This window comes from Phascolarctos cinereus, unplaced genomic scaffold, assembly GCF_003287225.1.
Source record: "Phascolarctos cinereus isolate Bilbo 61053 unplaced genomic scaffold, phaCin_HiC Scaffold_1;HRSCAF=81, whole genome shotgun sequence".
In the NCBI taxonomy this organism is placed as follows: domain Eukaryota; kingdom Metazoa; phylum Chordata; class Mammalia; order Diprotodontia; family Phascolarctidae; genus Phascolarctos; species Phascolarctos cinereus.
The window spans coordinates 234,404,730-234,422,994 of NW_027555514.1; the positions used below are offsets into that span (position 1 = coordinate 234,404,730).

The following is an 18,265-nucleotide window of genomic DNA, read 5'->3' on the forward strand; positions in this document are numbered from 1 at the left end:
TTTGATGTTAAAATGATGTTAAATAATTTTCCAAAGTTTTTTAATGTGTGCCATAGCCACTGACCACGTGTGAGGAAAGAACTTTTAACAATTCACATGACTCTGTTCTCCTTAGTTTTTCACTTTCCAAGGAAGTTTCTGTCTTGGTGGTTCAAGTTCTTAATGGCTAAAAGTTTGCTTGCTGAGAAGTTTTGGTATCTTGGTGTAGAAATGTTAATGTTTTAGATACACCTCTGGCATATAATGGTCCTTATTTTAAGTCAACAGTTTAACCACAATAAATATTTAGTTGGGGGATTGGACACCTAAAAAGGAGCAGGAGAATGTGTACTGCTAATTTGCTGTTCTCACTCCCTCGGATCATCAGCCTGTTCTTGGTCACCAACTGTGACATTTATATCAAAAGTAAATTCTGCCAAAAATAATTTTAATGTTATTTACAAATTGCCAAGTAGAAGTACAGTACCTAGGTTTGATTGTCAGATTAGTGGAAATTCTAGTCCTCAGCTACCTTACCTGTGGCTATCTTTGGCAATGTAGTAGAAAAGCTCTAACATTTTTTAATTCTTTAAATAAGTATCTCACTATTAAGTTTGATTAATATCCTAAATCAGCATCCTTCAGAAGCTTTAAAGGGAACAAATCATGTCAGTTGGAGTAATGTCAACATGTGCCTAAAGGGAATAATAGGAGGCAATTTGACCTAATAGCCCAAGCTTGCTAGTTAACTTGTAGTCTGGAACAACTGAGCTTTAGTCCTTCCACTGTTATTTATTATGTGACCTTGGGCTAATTACCTAAAGCTTCAGATTCTTTATCTGTAAAGTGAGATGAATACTTTTACCAAAGGAGATGAATGAGGGTTAAATGAGGTAACAAATGTAAAGTGTTACATGAATATAAAGTATTTTGTGTAGCTAGGTAGCTAGTGACCCAGCAGATAGAGTTTTAGGCCTGGAGTCAGGAAGACCCGAGTTTAAATCCAGTCTCAAACGCTCAATAGTTGCAGGGTCCTGTGCCAGCTTAGCCCATTATCTGCCTCAGTTCCCTTAGCTCTGAAATAAGGATCATAATAATTGTCGCAAGGATCTTAGTAATTATAAATCTAGTAATTGTAAAGTGCTTAACACAGTTCCTGGGATGTAGTAAGTGCTGTATAATGTTAGCTATTATTTTTTGTTTTCTCAGGCCTAAAATACCTGGTTTCAAGTCTTCCACTTCCTTTTTTTTTTTTACTACTTTTTGGTAAAGGGAGGTAAAAAACTAATATTCACAGTAATGCGTGGAGAAGGGGGGAAAAAAAACTTCATACAAGCCCCTGAAATTGAGCCTTTACAAAATCATTGTAACCCTTTAAAGCTTTGAAGAATACTTAATGGTCTCATTCGTGACTTGCAACAACCTTTGGAAAGTGGGCCTAACAAGTTCTAGCCGTTTTACAGGGGAGGAAATTGAAGTGGGTGTAGGGCAGGTGCCTTATCTACGGTCATATCCAAGTGTTAAACGTGGATGTTTTCTAAATCATTCTGACTCCAGGTCTACCATTTTATCTGTGATAAGCATGTGGCATCTGCTGAAAATGGAAGAGATACTAAATGGGAAAGAATAATCACAGAAGAAGGAAGGGGGAGATTAGAAACAACAAAGTATTTCCGAAGATGTTTTCCTTTTGTCTTTGAACATAATTAATCCTATAGCTCTGTGACTAGAACCATGGAACTTGAGTGATAAAAAGAATGAGGAATGGTTACCTAGTTCAACCCTTTGCTTTATAGGGGAGGAAACTAAAACCTCAAGAAATTAAGTGGTCTCTCTGCCCAAAATCACATCTGGAGAACATGTTTAGAACCTAGCAATTTTTACATCACCTAATGTAGATAATTTCTAACATCCCTTCCTGCTCTAAGATTTTGTGCTTCCTTTTCCAACTCTTGTAAGGGGCACCTAGCTTGGACAGTGGATAGAGCACTGGACTTGAAATCAGAAAGCCTCATCTTCCTGAGTTCAAATGTGGCCTTGGACATATACTTGTCGTGTGACCCTGGGCAAGTCACTTAACCTTATTTGCCTCAGTTTCCTCATCTGTAAAATGAGCTGGACAAGGAAATGGCAAACCACGTCAATATCTTTGTCAAGAAAACCCCAAATGGGGTCACAAAGAGTCAGACACAGCTGAAACAACAGCAGCCAGCAAAATCTAACTTTTATAAATATACACTCACCTAAAGATTATGATGCTATCTACCTGGGTTAGATTCATACTCCTTAGAACATAGAGAAAAGAAAAAATATCCCTTGAGATCTCTTCCCTGGATTAATCTCAAACTCTAAGACTACATGCTGTTTCCCCTAGGACTGAGCAGCTATTCCTAAAATCCACCACCTTTGCAAACAGTGCAAAAGAAACATTTTGTGTGTGTGTGTGTGTGTGTGTGTGTGTGTGTGTGTGTTTTCTCTCTCATGGACTGCTTTTGATTTCTTTTCATATATTTCCGATTCATTCTTTACTTTAAAAAAATTAACCAAAATACCAAAAGTCTCTTTTCCTCCCTATTATTAAAATGCAAATGGAATTTTGTCTCGAAATAATAGTTAATTTTAGAATCTTTGGTTGGTTGTTTGCTATGTCAGAAAAACCTGGTTAAAGAAGGTTCAAATGGGATAAACCTAATTAAGAGGGAGAACCCAAATCACTCAGGCTTTCATTATAAGGAATTTTTATTTATTTATTGGAAGAGTAGTGGTCTAGGTTTCTATTGAGCTGCTGGCTGATAACCCAAGTTATCTGTCTCTATAATAGAATCTGTACTTTATTTGAGCCGGGTATAGTTCTTAATATTTGCTGAGTTGATTTGTTTGTTAGTTTGTATTAGAGGTTGTATAGTGTGCTGCCTTACTGTTTATATAACTCAGTCCAGTACTTCATGGTGTGAGATTAATAAAATATATAATCTTACATTGCTCTTGGTGACCCAAGATAAGTAATACAGGGAAGGGACAGACAAGGTGGAAGATCTAAACTGTGTTTGGAAAGGTTTTTTTTTGTCTTTCTGGAAGAAATGTTCATTTTTAGGGAACCAGTTAAGAAGAGTATTAACCTAGTAATTTCTTTTAGAAGACGTGAACGATCGAGAGAGAGGGACCACAGTAGATCCAGAGAAAAGAGCAGACGTCACAAATCCCGTAGTAGAGATCGTCATGATGATTATTATAGAGAGAGGAGCAGAGAACGAGAAAGACATCGGGATCGTGACCGAGACCGTGATAGAGAACGTGATAGAGAGCGAGAGTATCGCCACCGTTAAGAGAAGGTGGGTATTGCCGGTTCCTTCTGTATGTCAGTGTCTGTAGTAGTATTAACATTAAATATAACTCCAAGGCTGTTGTTTATACAGTAAATGCCTACATATTAAATGGTCCCGCTACATGTGCAGGATTTGTTCTTCAGGAAACACACAAGACAGTAATGCCAGGTAAGCAAGTCCAGGTAAAAAAAAAATCCACATTTCTTCTCCCTCCTTTTAGATATTCTTACTGCATGAATATGTTAATTTGTATGATATGTGATTGATTCTTTTTTAGGGAAAAGAGGAAGATATCTTACTACCTTAATCAAGAGGGCTCATTCTCCACTACTAAAATCTGAAAATTTGTTATCTCCCAAATCATTTTCATAGTTTTCATTTTTAATAAATTAAAATAAATTGTTTGAAATTTCCTATAAGATATAAATACCTATATACTAGATTTTCTTTAAAAAGGTTTAAAATTTCTTTGAGTTTTACCCCCATAATTGTTATTGTCTGTCATGGGTAAGCATGTACTTTGGTATCATTATTAGTTTGAGGATCAGCAAATGGTTACAACACAATTAAATGCCTTTTGATAGGAAGCATATAATTTCACAATCACAAAATTTGTTTGAATCATAAAAAGCTATTTTATTATGCAAAATAAATATGAAAATGACAATTATGATTTGTTTAGGATACTAGTAGATAATAAAATTTTTAAAAACTGAAGGTCCTCATTTAGTAGTTTGAGATAAAACCTTTGGCCAGAAATCAATTTGCTTCAATGTGTCATTCATAAGCCATAACCATTGCTTGTCTTATCTTTTTTTCTGTATTTTAAAACAATTTCTTCTGTATGTATTAAGGATATTAATAGAAGAAATGTCTCTGTATAATTCATTTTCATGTATAATTTGATTTTATATTTGTAAATAGCATTTATTCATAACATGAGAAGTGGGGAAAGGTATTACATGGCTTATGCATGTGACATATAAAGGTTACTTTTTTGTTATCAGTAGTATATTTGCCCTTATGTTGATGGTTGATCCATATTTAACCTAAGCCCTTTCATGTCTAGGGCTATTCTCTAATAGCTTACTTTTAGTAGTAATTTGGTGCATCTAGGAAATTTAATCATCGTTGTCTTGATGCAGGTATCATAATTTTTAATGCTCAAGTTTCAAATTTTATCTAGTATAGACAGTTAGAATGGATTTTTTTTTCTAGCACCTCAGATATGTTTTCACATTTTGAAATCAGTAATTCATGAATTAATACTGCTCTGCAGAAAGTAACCCATTTAAGTTGAATAGTGGTTACATATTTTTATCCACATACATTAGTGGTTCTATATTTTGCCTAGTTTTAATGATTTTCCTTGGCCTTTTAGTTTCATAATTACTGAAAATTCAGTTTTTTGTGAATTCAGTTATGTATGTATGTATAAATAATGGTCAAAACAACCCCTTTAAGGGGAGGTAAAAACAAAGTCCCAAGGGTTTAAAAAAAATTCCAAACCTCATATATACATAAATATAAAGAGATTTTTAAAATAAGTTTACTTTTGATGTGGGTAGTAATTGAATGTTATAGCATCTTGTGAATCTGTATCTTAAGAAATAAGACTCTTTTTTGCCCCAAGTTTGAGAACTTGCCAAATTAACCAGGAAAAATTCTGCTATTTACTGTATCAATTAATTATTGAAGTAAATTGTGACCATCATATGGCTTGTTATCCTTAATGATTTGAGTTTTGTCAATCTCATTTCAAGAATCATATTAGTAACCACATATTTCATTTACGCTCAGGTACAGGTTCTGTGTTTTGATTTCTTATTTAGACTTTGTCAGTTAACATCAGCAAGCTTCTAGTTAATGAAAGCATACTGATAATAAAACTTGAATACTGTTAGGATTTAATTCTTAAATTTATTGATCCTCATATTAAAGGCCTTGTGCCTGGTTATTTCTCTTTGTTCTTAAATATGTTTAATGACATTCTGAAAATATACATTTGTTTGGGCAAAAATTCCTGACATGTAAAGTCCATTGTAAATTTCAAATACTCTGATACTACATTCCAACGTTAATCACCTAGGTATTTCATAAGTTAAATTATATTTAGCAATTAACTATGAACTGGCAAAATGTTATTGAAATCTTTTTCTTAAAATTCTGATGTATAATACCAAAATTCCCTCATTTTATTTTTGTACTTTAATCTAAACTGAGTTGTAATATGTACCTTCATCTAAAGAAAAAAATTGCTTATGGATTTCTGAAATATATTGTGCTTTTTGCTGTACCACCATTATTGATTACGGATGTAAGTCAATTAAAAGGTTGTGGAGCAGAGTAAAATATTTCAGCCAAAGAATCTTAAAAAGCAAAATTAAAAAACCCCAAACCTTAATGATAGAAGTTATTGCTAACCCACTAAAATGAGGTCTGCTGTTGACCCACTTTGAAGCTTTTAAATTCGTGAGTCCTCTTGATCTTTCTTGTAAAGTTTTAGATGTACTTAATGGATCGATAGCATCCTGAAAGCCAAATGAATGTCAGTGGAAATTATGTATGCAAATAAAAAAGCAATGGAATTTTTATAAAAGTGACACATTGATACAAAAACAGGCACACGTTCTTAATTGTTAATTTGATGGATGTCAACAAGTTGTTATTTGTCTGTCCCATCTTAATTTTTTGTGTGTTCAAACTGTTGATAACATGTTAAGTACATTCACTCATTTCTTAAAATTGTGTAACTATTTTTATAAAACTATTAGTAGTTTGAGGGCAAGACCTCAAATATTGTAAATTTTGGTATGTAACTGCATTGTGCTTCATTTTTTGTAATTTCTTCATCAATATTCTCAAACCACTCTATGCAAAATATAAGTAGTATAACGCTTGCTTTATATAGTTTTAAAAGAAATGAGTTATTAATAATCTAAGCTTCCCTTTCTTTTCTGGATGTGAATTTGAATTTCCTTTATGTTCATAAAGGAAAGTATGGTGGGTCGTTTAATTTTTTTCTTTTGTCCCTATTCATTTCCCTGGAAATCTCAGAAGTGATTACCTTTATCAGGATGAGAGAGGTTGAACTATTGACATGTTTTCCTTTTGAAAGGTAATTAAAAATAAATTTGATCTGAAATTCTTGTTTAAAAAAAAGTAATAAAACCTGAATGTTTGGTTTGAGTAATTCTCAGCCTTATTATATAGTGTAGTAATTCAGTTAATTTATGCTATATTAATTGGAAATATGGAGTCATTTATTCTAAGCTGGACTGAAGTTTCTATGTTTTATTTGCACTACTTGTGAAAAGCAAGCATGTTATAAATAAGATCATGGGATGTAGCTTATTTTAGACACAAACATGATTTAGCAGTGCTTTTGCTTTCCAACAGTAAAAGTGCTGATAGCAAATCGCACTCTGGCAGGATCTCTTTCTGGTGACATCCTTACCTTATAGAACATCAGATGTTAATTTGGGCTTTATGTACTTTGGAGTAATAAAGTACAACTCTTTATTGACCTGGCAAATTCTGACTGATCTTTGCCTTTCTCATTGCTCCGAATCAGTCTGGTTTTATCTCTAATCATTTCTGTAAATGTAAATGTTAACCTTATAAGCATGTTGTAGGGGACACAGCATTGGACTTTGAGCCACGAAAGGACCTACTACTGCTATGACCTTGAGCAAGGCACTTTAAATCTTGTGGGAGTCTCAGTTTCCTCATGTGTAAAATGAGAGGATTATATTCACTGACCTCTGCGGTGCCTTCTAGTTCTAAATTTATGATCCTAGATTTTTTTGGTTTCCTTATATTTAATTGATCTTTAAAGTTGCTCCTATTCTAGTATTCTGTACATAGCCATCCATGGTTGTGCAAAATTGTGAAGAACATAGCAGTATAATAGAAAACCTAACACCGAGAAAATAGCTATAGAACAAATTTGAATTTTTTTTTTTAAAACCAGGCTTATTGGGTGAGGGGAGACAAGTAAATATTTTCATATCCCTCATAAATGTTAATATTTGGTACTCAACTATTTAAAATTTTATTCAACAAACATTTTTAAACTAATTGCTATATACAAAGCACTCTACTAAACCAGTTTTTCAGCTCTTAAAGGCATTATTAAAAACTGCATAATCTAGGCCTGTGTTTTTTTGTTCTTCCAGTGTTTTACCTTTTATTGCATACTCTTTTGGTTCCCCAGATATTATAAAAGTTCTGAACAATAATAGTAAGAAGTAATAATAACAAAAGTATGTTTATTTGTAATATTTCCTTAAATGTAAGAATTTCTAGATGTCTGTACATTTGTAAAATCATGGTTTGTATGAAGTTGTAAATATTTTGCTTATGGTGGTTTGAGAATAAGTATAATTTTATTTAAAAACTCATTGAATTTCCTGTTTTTATACTATTTATCAGTGACTGTGGGTTGCTGCATCTCCTCACCTTCATTTCAATGTGAAACTTACTTTCACTGTTTAGTTTGTAAAGTAGACTGTAGTTTTGTTTGAATGAATGTTTCAAATTAATATTGAATGATTAGTTAATACTATTCAGAAAACCTAATATTCAGAATAAAAGTTTATGTTTTCATAATCTGAAAGCTTGCCTGAAGGGTTGCACATTTTAAATTTACACAGAGATTCTTAGCTGATTGGGTGGGGAGAGGTTACATGTTATAAGCCTTATTTGGATATTAAAACTGACTTTGAATATAGCTAGACTGCTAAATAATTAGCCTGCTGCCATTGTGAGGCAATTTAGAATATCACCCAGTAACTTCTTTAAAAAAAGACTTTAGTTTAAAGGAGAGGTAAGTACTATTCAAGGGCCCAAAGGGAATAATTTTAAAATTTTTGTGTTTTAATAGTGGGATTTTTTTTCCTTTTGTATACATCTACAATAAACAGAGAATTGTTTGTAATATATATTAGTGCATCAACATGTAGGAATTTAGACCTACATTCCTTTTTTATTTAGGGTGTTAATAACAAAATATAAGTACCCATTGTTTGGTGCCCTCATTCTTTTCTCATAATCCAGGACACTTTTAAGTTAGAGGGAAAAAGAAAAGTTTAGTCATAAAAAGAGAGTTTTGGTTCCACTGAGTTGAACAAAGTCCACCACTAAAGTGCTTTTTGTCTTACCAAAATCTTATTAGCCACGTGAAATTGCCTTATTAGTTTAAATATATCTGATGGATTTGTTGAAATTTTTTTTTTAAATAGAAATTTGCAATTTTTAAAATGAAATTGTTAAATTGTTAAGATTTTGCATTACCAAAAAATGTTATTGAATATTGTTTCTTTGTGCATGGACTTTAATACACTCATTTCCATTTACAAACTTCTCTTATTGATTAATGAATTCCATATTTTCCCCATACCTTTTGTATTATAACTGCTGTCATAATCCTAGCTTTTGTAGGAAAATGACACAGTTATGATGCATAGCATCGTCATTACCGATAAGACAAGATGACATTCCTAGAAGCACGGACATAGAAAATCTTTGGAATTTCTGTGCTCTTTTCTAATTCTTTGTTCATGTAGATGTCTACTTAAGTATTTCTGAAAAGTTGTTGAATGGGTTAATGGAAACATTTGTAATTTACTTTTAAATTTGCTTTCTTCTGAGATACTGTGAAATTTGTATTTCTACGTGACTAATAAATGTATGAAGTGTTTAGAAACAAGGATTAAAAAATATTGGAATGTTCTTCTAATTTATTATGTTCTGTATGATTTTTTTTTAAAGGGTTCAGGTTGGGTTTAAACTTTTTTTTTTACAAGATGATGAATCCACCTTGTTTTATATATAGAAATTTGAACTATGCATTTAAAGATCTTCCCAGAAAAGTTAGGAAATAATGTCATGTTTAAATATTGAACAATATAAAATGCCAATGTATGTGGTAAAGTGTTGTGTGTGTGGAGGGGTACTAAATACATTTCCTCTTCCATGTTATTTTCCCACTCCCCCCCCCAATTGATTCTTGTTATCTAACATGTTGTCAGATCTAAACATTTACCTCTATGCTTTGCATTGCATTTATTTAATACTTTCTCTACCCAAGAATATGCAATGTGAAGGATGAAAAAATACGAGATAAAACTCAAACTACAATTTTGTATTTAATTCATAATTGGTAGCTTATAGGTCTCTCAAAAGTTCTATAATTAGAAATGCAGTAAAACACTAGAAATTCTTTAGTATCTTTTTGCAGAGTGAATATAAAATCTTCAGAAATAGCTCTGAGGACTTGGGAACTGTTTTAGAGAAGAAAATATAGACTTTATCAAGTTCCAACCCCTCTACACACAAACACACATACACTTCTAAAATCAGACTCATCATCATCGTCATCATCATTATCATCAAGTGTTTATTCAGTGCTAGCTCTACGGAACGCACTGGGGAGCCAAAGATGAGATGACAGTCCTTAACTGTAAGATCTTTCAAATTAGTTGGGGAGACATAAAGTAATTAAAAACCCATTTATGAAACTTCTCAATAATTGGCAGGAATTCTTAATCCATTTTGTTTATTAATAGTAGTGAATTTAAATTTTGACTTAAGGAAATCCACACAGTAGAGTATTCAAAAAACAAAGAGTACCTTTATATCATCAAATATACAGTTCCTGTGATTAAAATCCTTAAACTCCCTCATTATTGAAGGAGTCCTTGCAAGAACTTTTGAATGGTCTTTTATGAAATTATCTCTCAAATATCTGGTGTTAAAGCTAAACATTCCTTTGTCACTGGAAAAAATTGCTTTCAGTACTTATGAAGTTGTTGAATGTTTAAACTGTGACCTGAAATATGAAAATTTATGTAATGGATTATTATTATTGACTTTTAAATTTATCAAATTTATGCCATTTACTTGTGAGCTTTTAAAGTCAGTAATTTAAAGTGAACGTTGTAGATTTAAAAGAAATTAAATTTTGTCTTATGCTTAGCCAATAATGCTGGTTTAGCAATTTGTCTGGGTGGAATGGGGTGGAAATTTAAGTAAATGTTTTCCATTTGTATTATGTCTAAAAATTTGTATTTAGATGTCATCATATTTAGTTATATTGCCCATATTGATCTCTACTTATTTACACTTTTTGTAACATGGAGCAGCATATGATTTATAACAATTACAGATATTCCTGTATGTTATTAAATAAATATAACTAATATGTAAAGAATCATTTCATTTTCAGTTCAGCTTTCTAATTGTTAAATGAATTAATTTAGAATTGATATGTAGGTGGATGAAAATATATAGTCAAATCATCCAAGCACGCATTCATTTACTTTTGTAGTATACCTTCTTTAGGAAAAGGTCTAAATGTTTCCATCATCACAGTGAGACAGTAGCTGCTTTGTTATTGGTCCATATATGGTTTTTTTAAGCAACTACCATTTCATTTTGGGGGGAAAGAGAAAGAGTGTGTTGTGGGTGAAAAATGTGAGTGGTGACAAGATTTGTTGATTTGAGTTTCTCTGCCAGTAGACAGAACAGCTACTGTTTCCATAATGCTTATTTTGTGTTAGATTACATGATGGTGAAGTAGATGCACGACTTGTGTCTGTATAGTTAAGCCAACATTTTTTCTGTGTATTATGGGGAATAGCAAAATCTACATCACAAATTTTGACACATTACAGCTGAAGGAAGAGGAACACCTTGCAAGACAAGAAACATTCTTCATGGGGGAAAGTGACGCTTGTCCAGCAGTTTGCTTCTTGTGATTGAACTGAACCTGTAAGGATTCATGGATAAAATGAACAGGAATAGATCTGAATAAAGCAAATCTGCATAAATGGTAACCAGTAGCTCTACTTTTACTTTTTATGTTGCTTAACTGTTTTATTTGAAGGAAACCTGTGTGATTTAAAAGTTATAGCTTTTGCAACTTTATTACTGGTTATATACATTTGGCCATTATAATGTGCAAGCAATTGGAAAAAAAGTCAAGTAAATGCTTGTTTTTATAGTAGTTTGTTCTTGTTAAAATGTTCATATGATAATGTCTGTAAACAGCACCACTTTGATTACAATAGATGTAGTGTTGTAATAAACTGTTTAATGGGGCTGATGTGTAAAGCTGTTCAAGTTATTTGATGTTTACACCTCAGGGAAAGTCTTGTGTTCAGCAATATTTGAAGATAATGTTACTATGACAACATTTATACTGTCCTTTAAAAAAAGCATCGCAATAGTTTTTGGATATGCATCAACCTAATCTTGCGTTCAGTGGATTAAACATACTAATTAAGTGTCTCTTTGCACTTGATTTTGATATTAGAATAGGTGATTACAAGGAGTATTTAATATTTCTATATTCTGCTTTTCTAGCTATTTTTACTTAGATGGCTTGTGAATTTACTAAATGGTATGTAAAATTGTAAAAACTGCAGTTTGACTAACATTGTGATCCACGTAATCCAGTCAACGTTAGGGGTCAAAAATCTATGGGTTCAACATCTTAGTAAAATCTGTATTATCTGCCATGGTATGCCACTTAATTATAACACGAATGTATAAAGGAACATTTAATTGTAAACCATTAGCATTGAAGAAACATCTTGGCAATTGAGGTGCTGCCATTTTGCAGATTTATATTTGAAAAGGTGCTCTTGGTGTATTTTGAAGCCATAGAGAGAATATATACAGCTGTGCACCAGATAAATGTGAGTAAAGAGAGCCTTAGTTTTGATTTTTCAAATAATGTGGATTTTTTTTCATGAGCATAATTTTTTTTAAGGTACTAGATTTTATTCTCATTTATTTCGGTTAATAAGTACATCCTCCCACTGTAAGCAAATATATACGTATGCTTTTTACATTCATGCAGCCTGTTGGTTCATACTGCAAAATTCATCATCTGAAATTTTTGCAGGCCTACCTTAAAAATTTTTTATATGACTCAACAAAGGTATATTTCTAAAACAACTGGCTCTCGTGACCTATCAGATTTGGAAAAAATGGCAAAAAAAAAAGATCTTTGTTCTGCATCAGCTGAATGTCACCTTAATTAGACTTTTGTTTATGGAAGTCAATATAGTATAAATCACTAATGATTCGTCCAGAAATGTGTCTTGTCCTTAAAACTGCCTAAGAGTGTTTGGCTTTTGTTTTTAGCATAAGTTTTTAAGGCCTCAGGGGCTTAATTTAAAAGAGGGACTGTCTCCAATGGCACAGATTTGAGTTAGTTTTTACTAAGAACTTGTGTAATGTGCAGGTGCAAACCACTGGCTTTGATCCTTTAACAAGATCAGATCATTTCCTCCCAAATCGCCTTTTATTTTGGGAATTGTCCATATATTCTTTCCCAGTTTTATTTTAAAATTTTTTTGTGACTGGAATGTTCATGCATGGGATCATTGATGTTTGTCAAAACTTTGCTATCAGAAGTAATTTTTATGTTTCTTTAATTTTGTTTAAAGTGATGCTTCCTTTTAAAAAAATGTTAACTTGGAAGTTGTATTAAGGTTATGTGATTTTTATTTTCCTAGTTTGTGCATAGGGGTTTCAAATAGTTTTGGTGTTGTTTCTTATCTTTGTTAAACTATCATTCAAAATACACAATGGGAATTAATATTGAATATATACCTATTGCAAGAGAGTAGTTGATACTAAAAGGACAACTCACAGGTAAGTTAAAGTGTTCATAAGAATAGAATTTTGTTTTAATGTTAAAATGGAATCATAAAGATCAAAACATTTTAAAGGTATTTACATGGAAACTTACACATATTTTAGTCTTTATCACATATTTGGCAAGAGATCTTTGCTAATGCACTATCAGTTTTCACCCCTACTTTCTCAATACGGCTTTTGTGCTGTGGGCAGAGTGTACCAAATGTTGTTTCAGAATTGCTAATTCATTATCTTAAGTAGTTGTTGCTGGAAAGAAGTCCATTTTGGTTTACAGTTGAACTGTGTCAGTTGACCCTCATTTACTACCTAGTTTGTCATGAATGTATAGGATGAATGAGCTCTCTTTAATGTTCCCTCCGTCTCCCCCTCAATTCTATTTATGGGCTGGTCAAATTATTTCATTAGCTCTAATGTTATTAAAAACTGTTTTCTTGTTTTTGCATATAAAAAGAATCCAAAGAGGGGTCAGCCCTTTTGTAGACACCAAAAAGAAAAATATTCCAGAGCCTTTCATTATTTCTTGATTTATAAGTGTAAAAGAATGTGGTTTCAAGCTTTAGTTTAATTTGAAAATAATAGTGCTTGTTAATCTTAAATAGAATGCTATTGGCCAGTTTCATTACTGTTGTAGCACCTAGGTGGTACCTTATTTGGTATCTGAGCATTATTTGATTAAGTGTGATTTGATTTTCACATTTTTCCCCCCAGTGTCATCAAATTGCAAATGCTTGTTGGCTTGTGGAATTTGGTTAGGTAAAATGTGTCAAAGGGTAACATTCATTTATACTTATATTTTATTGTGTCCCTTTACAAAGGTGGTTCTTAATTAAAATTCTTAGAACCACTCAAAAAAAGATATGTAAAATAGCTAAGATTATTATTTTTAACTAGTCTCCTGTGGAGAATGTTTCTTGTCATTAAAGATCAGTTATTTCTGAATAAATGTGGAGGCTTTAATAGAAAGCTGCACAATCTTTTATCACGAAGGGGTGTTCAAAGGGGAAAGCTTCTCCCCTGTATCCCCTTAAATGTGCCAATAACCTAAAAATACAAATCATTTTACGAGAAGAGATGCTGCTGATGGGCCTTTCTGTTGAGAGTACTCCCAACATTTTGGCTGTCGTACCTGAACTATCATTACATTTTCTGTACTTTGTAAGATAAGAAATCTTTTTTTCTGTTTAAGCTTCAGCTTAAGTTATTTAAAGAGGACGTTTATGTTGTGATTTCATTTTTGAGAGTACATTGTTGATGTTCTCACAGTTTTAAGAAGACTGTATTTTAAAAATTGGTTATAATGACTAGTTGCATCCCTACATCCTCTGTAAATGTTTTTCCCAGTTGTATGTGGATAACTACAGACATATGTTGTATATATTTGCCATTTATGGTGAAAGTATATATGTAGTGATTTTCAGAAAGAATTTCTGATTTCCTGTTCCTACAATTATTAATGTATTTCCTTGTCACCTTTTCAAAAATAATGCCTTTAAAATTTTTTTTATACAAATTGACTCTTGGAAGCCTTAGACTAGTTTCTTATAAAATGAACAGCATACAAAAGAATCGAGTAAATTGAGATGTGGCCTTAAGTGTAGCATTTATGTTTCTGATGTAAAATATCTGACATAGACCAACTGAAATATTTGTTGTTAAAAGTTTAAAATATCTTAAAGTGGTAGAAAATATGAAGAAAAAAACTTTGTCTAGGCTTCTGGGAGGAAATTCTTATACTTGTCTTTCCTAGCATTGGGAAGAAGCAACGTGGATTTTTATGAATATTCAAAATATTCAGGTAATTGTATTATACTTATCCTACTTGGATTGATTTAGTGTTTGTCTTAACCATTGTTTCTTATTTAGAACTTTGGGTGGTTGATGTTTGCTATTTAAATGTGCAACAATTAAAACTGCTTATTTTTTCTATGTGGGAAATATACACTTGGTATAGATAGAGATATAAAAGTCTATTGATTTGATAATACTAGAGGACTTCCTACTCCACTGGGCATTTGTGAATGGAAATCTTTAAAAATCTGACTTCAGATAGAACGAACCAATTTGAATGAAGTCACAAAAGTTCTGAAAGGGCAATTTAATTGTATTAAAGACAACCAAGTTTTCCACATGGATATATCATATAACTTCCTTTGGAATTAATGTCTTATTGTTAAGTATTTTATAAATAGGTAGATGCCTGCAGTTAGTGTAAAGGATGTCTTTGAACACTGGTTCTTACTGTCACACTGTTGCTGCATAATACTCCTTGGCATTCCATGTTACATGATTTGAAAATATAATGGTAAATTCATTTTGATTGGTGGTGTGTTTTGAGGAAAAACCTATAGTACTCAGGTGGTAAATAAAGGGAGAGGATCCTTTGTAGTAAATGATCATTTTAAGGGATACATCTGATGTTGATGGTTAGCCTTAAAAGTTACCTGTTTATTATTATATTGTCACCTTGGTCCAGGTTGTATAACCAGCTGTTTGTGGTACTGTACAACCATATCAAATTTTTGTGTGATTTCTGTTAGAAAGCTCCTAACAAAAAATTGTACCCTGTGTAACCAGTGTCTATTTGAATTCCTAAATAAGAGTTTGTAAATAATAAGTTAATACCAGCAGGCCAAAGAAAGTCATACATCTTTAGCTATTGAATATATGGTGACTTCATAAGATATCTGTGCAAAGGTAAGGTGGTATTTGATCAAATGGACATCATTTTAACGTCCTGTCCAGGTGAACTAGACTTTCAGGTTAGCTTCTTTTAAATCTCATTCCATTTTTTAAAAGTGTTTGTAGTTGGAATTTTGTGTTAATGTCCACTTTCCATCTTTACTTTTCTTTTGCATTTAGGTGACTGTTCAGCAGTTTGCTATATGGCCTTTGTTGGCTTTAAAACTGCAGTAGTAATAAGCATGGTATTTATCTTGTATTGAAAAAATAAAATACAGTTTTGATAAATACTTTGCAGTCTGTCCTTTTTAGTTTTTCTTGTAACATTATTTTGTAAAGTCATGAATAATTCATACACTGCTGGCATTGCATAGTAAAACTAAGAAGTAAAATTATATGCTGTATCAGAAATAAGATTGTTTCGTACTAAGATTGCTAGTATTGGAAGTATAGGAATGCTAGTATTGGAAAGGTGTGTGGTCTAGTAGAGAGCTCACTGGACTAGGAATTAGGATACTTAAGTTTTAGTATTATGTCAGTGCTAAAACCTATCTGTGGGCAACTTAGTTCATATTGCTGTTTCCTTACCTGTAAAGTAAGAGGAGTAACTAAATTGACCAGTAAGATTCCTCCTAGCTCTCAAAGTCTGTTATCCCACTTTAGGTTTACTTCACAAGAGTCACCTTAAAAGATAATATGCAGAAAGGAATAAAGAAGAAGAACCTCCAAAATGCTATGTAACATTAATTTGATCAAATTTTAGGTACTTGAATTTTTGCAGTAATAGCATTAGTGAACAGTGCAAAATACTATTTGTTACATGCTATGACTAACGTAGTTGTGGTTACTGGGTAAGAACATGGGTAGTTAACATTTATGGAAGTTTTAAACCATTGTTGGAGTTAAAGACACTTGAAGTAGCAGTATGGGAGTCCTGATCTTTATGCCCTAGCTACCTCTCTACATGCCTTTTTTTTTTTAAGGTAGTGAAAATTATTTTTAATATTAGGTAATTTAGGGGCAGGTAGAGCACCTGCCCTGGAGCCAGGAGGACCCGAGTTCAAATTCAGCCCCAGACGCTTACTAGCTAGCTGTATGACCCTGGGCAAGTCACTTAATCCCCATTGCTTCCAAAATTAAAAAAAAATTTAATAAGAAAATTAGGTAATTTAATGTAATAGTACTACTGAATCATCACTTACTTTTTTCTGTTTTAAAATTAGTATAATAGTGAATTTGAAGACTATGATATTCTGTGCCATCCATGGCTCCTGGTAACTTTTTGATTAAAGTAATTATTTCAGGAGAATTGTAAACTCTGTTTTATTCTGCTTTAAGTAAACACAGTGTACTTTTATAGATGATGTGTGTGGAAATCTTTAAAAGAGTCAAATTATGGATGTGGTTTCAGTGAGTTTTTTCCATGTCAATTTGCAACAAAAATTGGAATTAGGCTCATAAGGCTAAACCCCTGATAGCCCAGATTTATTTTTTAATTGATCCTTTGTATATAAGAACTAAGTACTTAATGAATCCAGATGAATTTTTGTAAAGGCTGTTGGACCAGGGGATCAAAAATAATCTTAAGAACAGATAGCCATGTGCAAGACTTTTTGGCAGAGCTTCCAGGAGTAGTATGCAAATACCTTTACTCTTCCCATTCACTCAGTCTGCTATTGATTCATTACCTTATTCTTTGCACAGGTTCAAAGCCAGTTAAGGAATTTGTTTTACAGTTACCTCATAAATTACTAAAAAATGAAAAATCTAATAAATTAGCTTAAGCTCCCACTCTAGGAATACTGAGGAAATCTCTCATAAGTTTTTTGTCCCCCTTAGTCTCAAACCCCAGTCACATAGACATAGACAAATACTATTGTTGCTGGCCGTATAACATACTAACACTAACAAACATAATGACTGTGAGTAAAAGCACAGCCAGGATCACTTGTATGACCTTCAAAAGTAACGAAAAGGATGTTGTCTGCTGTAATTCTTTCACCAAAAGATGCAACTTCTGACTTCTGCAAAACATCAGAATCCCAAATCCGACAATTCTTTTCTCATGATGTTGACTGGTCTTTCAGTTCACCTCAGAAATTCTCCACAGACTTAAGTCCTCATTAGGAATAAATATAGGTGAGCTTGTTCTGTTTCTCCCTAAAAGGACAATTTAAGCTTGGTTCTCTTGAACTATATCTCCAGAGATGGCACTTAACTCTTTCTTCCTTACTCATTCTCCTGGAGGCAGGTAACTTGTCTTTAATAGCCCTTTTATTCATGACAGCTAATTCTTACACCTTCAACGCAGTTAATTGCCATTTCGCAAGATTACTTCCTCTTAAAAATACAGTAACTATTCAGAGTTATTATGAGAGGATATTTAAACTGTATTTACATAGTACTTTTTGCAAACCTTAAAGTATTTACACAATATAATGTCAGCTGTTGTTTTTCTCTCTTTATACTGGACTCATCAGAATAACTGGAGCCCAGATAACTGGTTGCATGAATGTAAGTCAGTAAGTGCACCGTTGAGATTTTTTTGTTCAAGTGAGAAATTCAGTGGTTATGCATTGCAACAGATATTATTACCTGATGGGCCACTA

The 18,265-nt window shown here is 32.5% G+C and overlaps 1 protein-coding gene across 6 annotated transcripts in view; it reads left to right on the forward strand.

The window, feature by feature from the left end:
* CPSF6 (cleavage and polyadenylation specific factor 6) overlaps nucleotides 1-15,946 on the forward strand; it is a 41,838-nt gene extending 25,892 nt beyond the window's left edge. For 2 of the 6 annotated variants that reach the window (XM_020990227.2, XM_020990231.2), the window contains 2 exons: nucleotides 3,116-3,311; nucleotides 10,982-15,946. In XM_020990227.2, the coding sequence (XP_020845886.1) occupies nucleotides 3,116-3,305 (190 nt within the window). In that variant the 3' untranslated portion in view covers nucleotides 3,306-3,311; nucleotides 10,982-15,946. Of the gene's footprint in view, nucleotides 1-3,115; nucleotides 3,312-3,395; nucleotides 3,474-3,582 lie in introns of all 6 variants that reach the window. The other 4 variants (XM_020990230.2, XM_020990232.2, XR_002325268.2 and 1 more) reach the window with 3 other exon arrangements.
* Nucleotides 15,947-18,265: the final 2,319 nt, after the last annotated feature.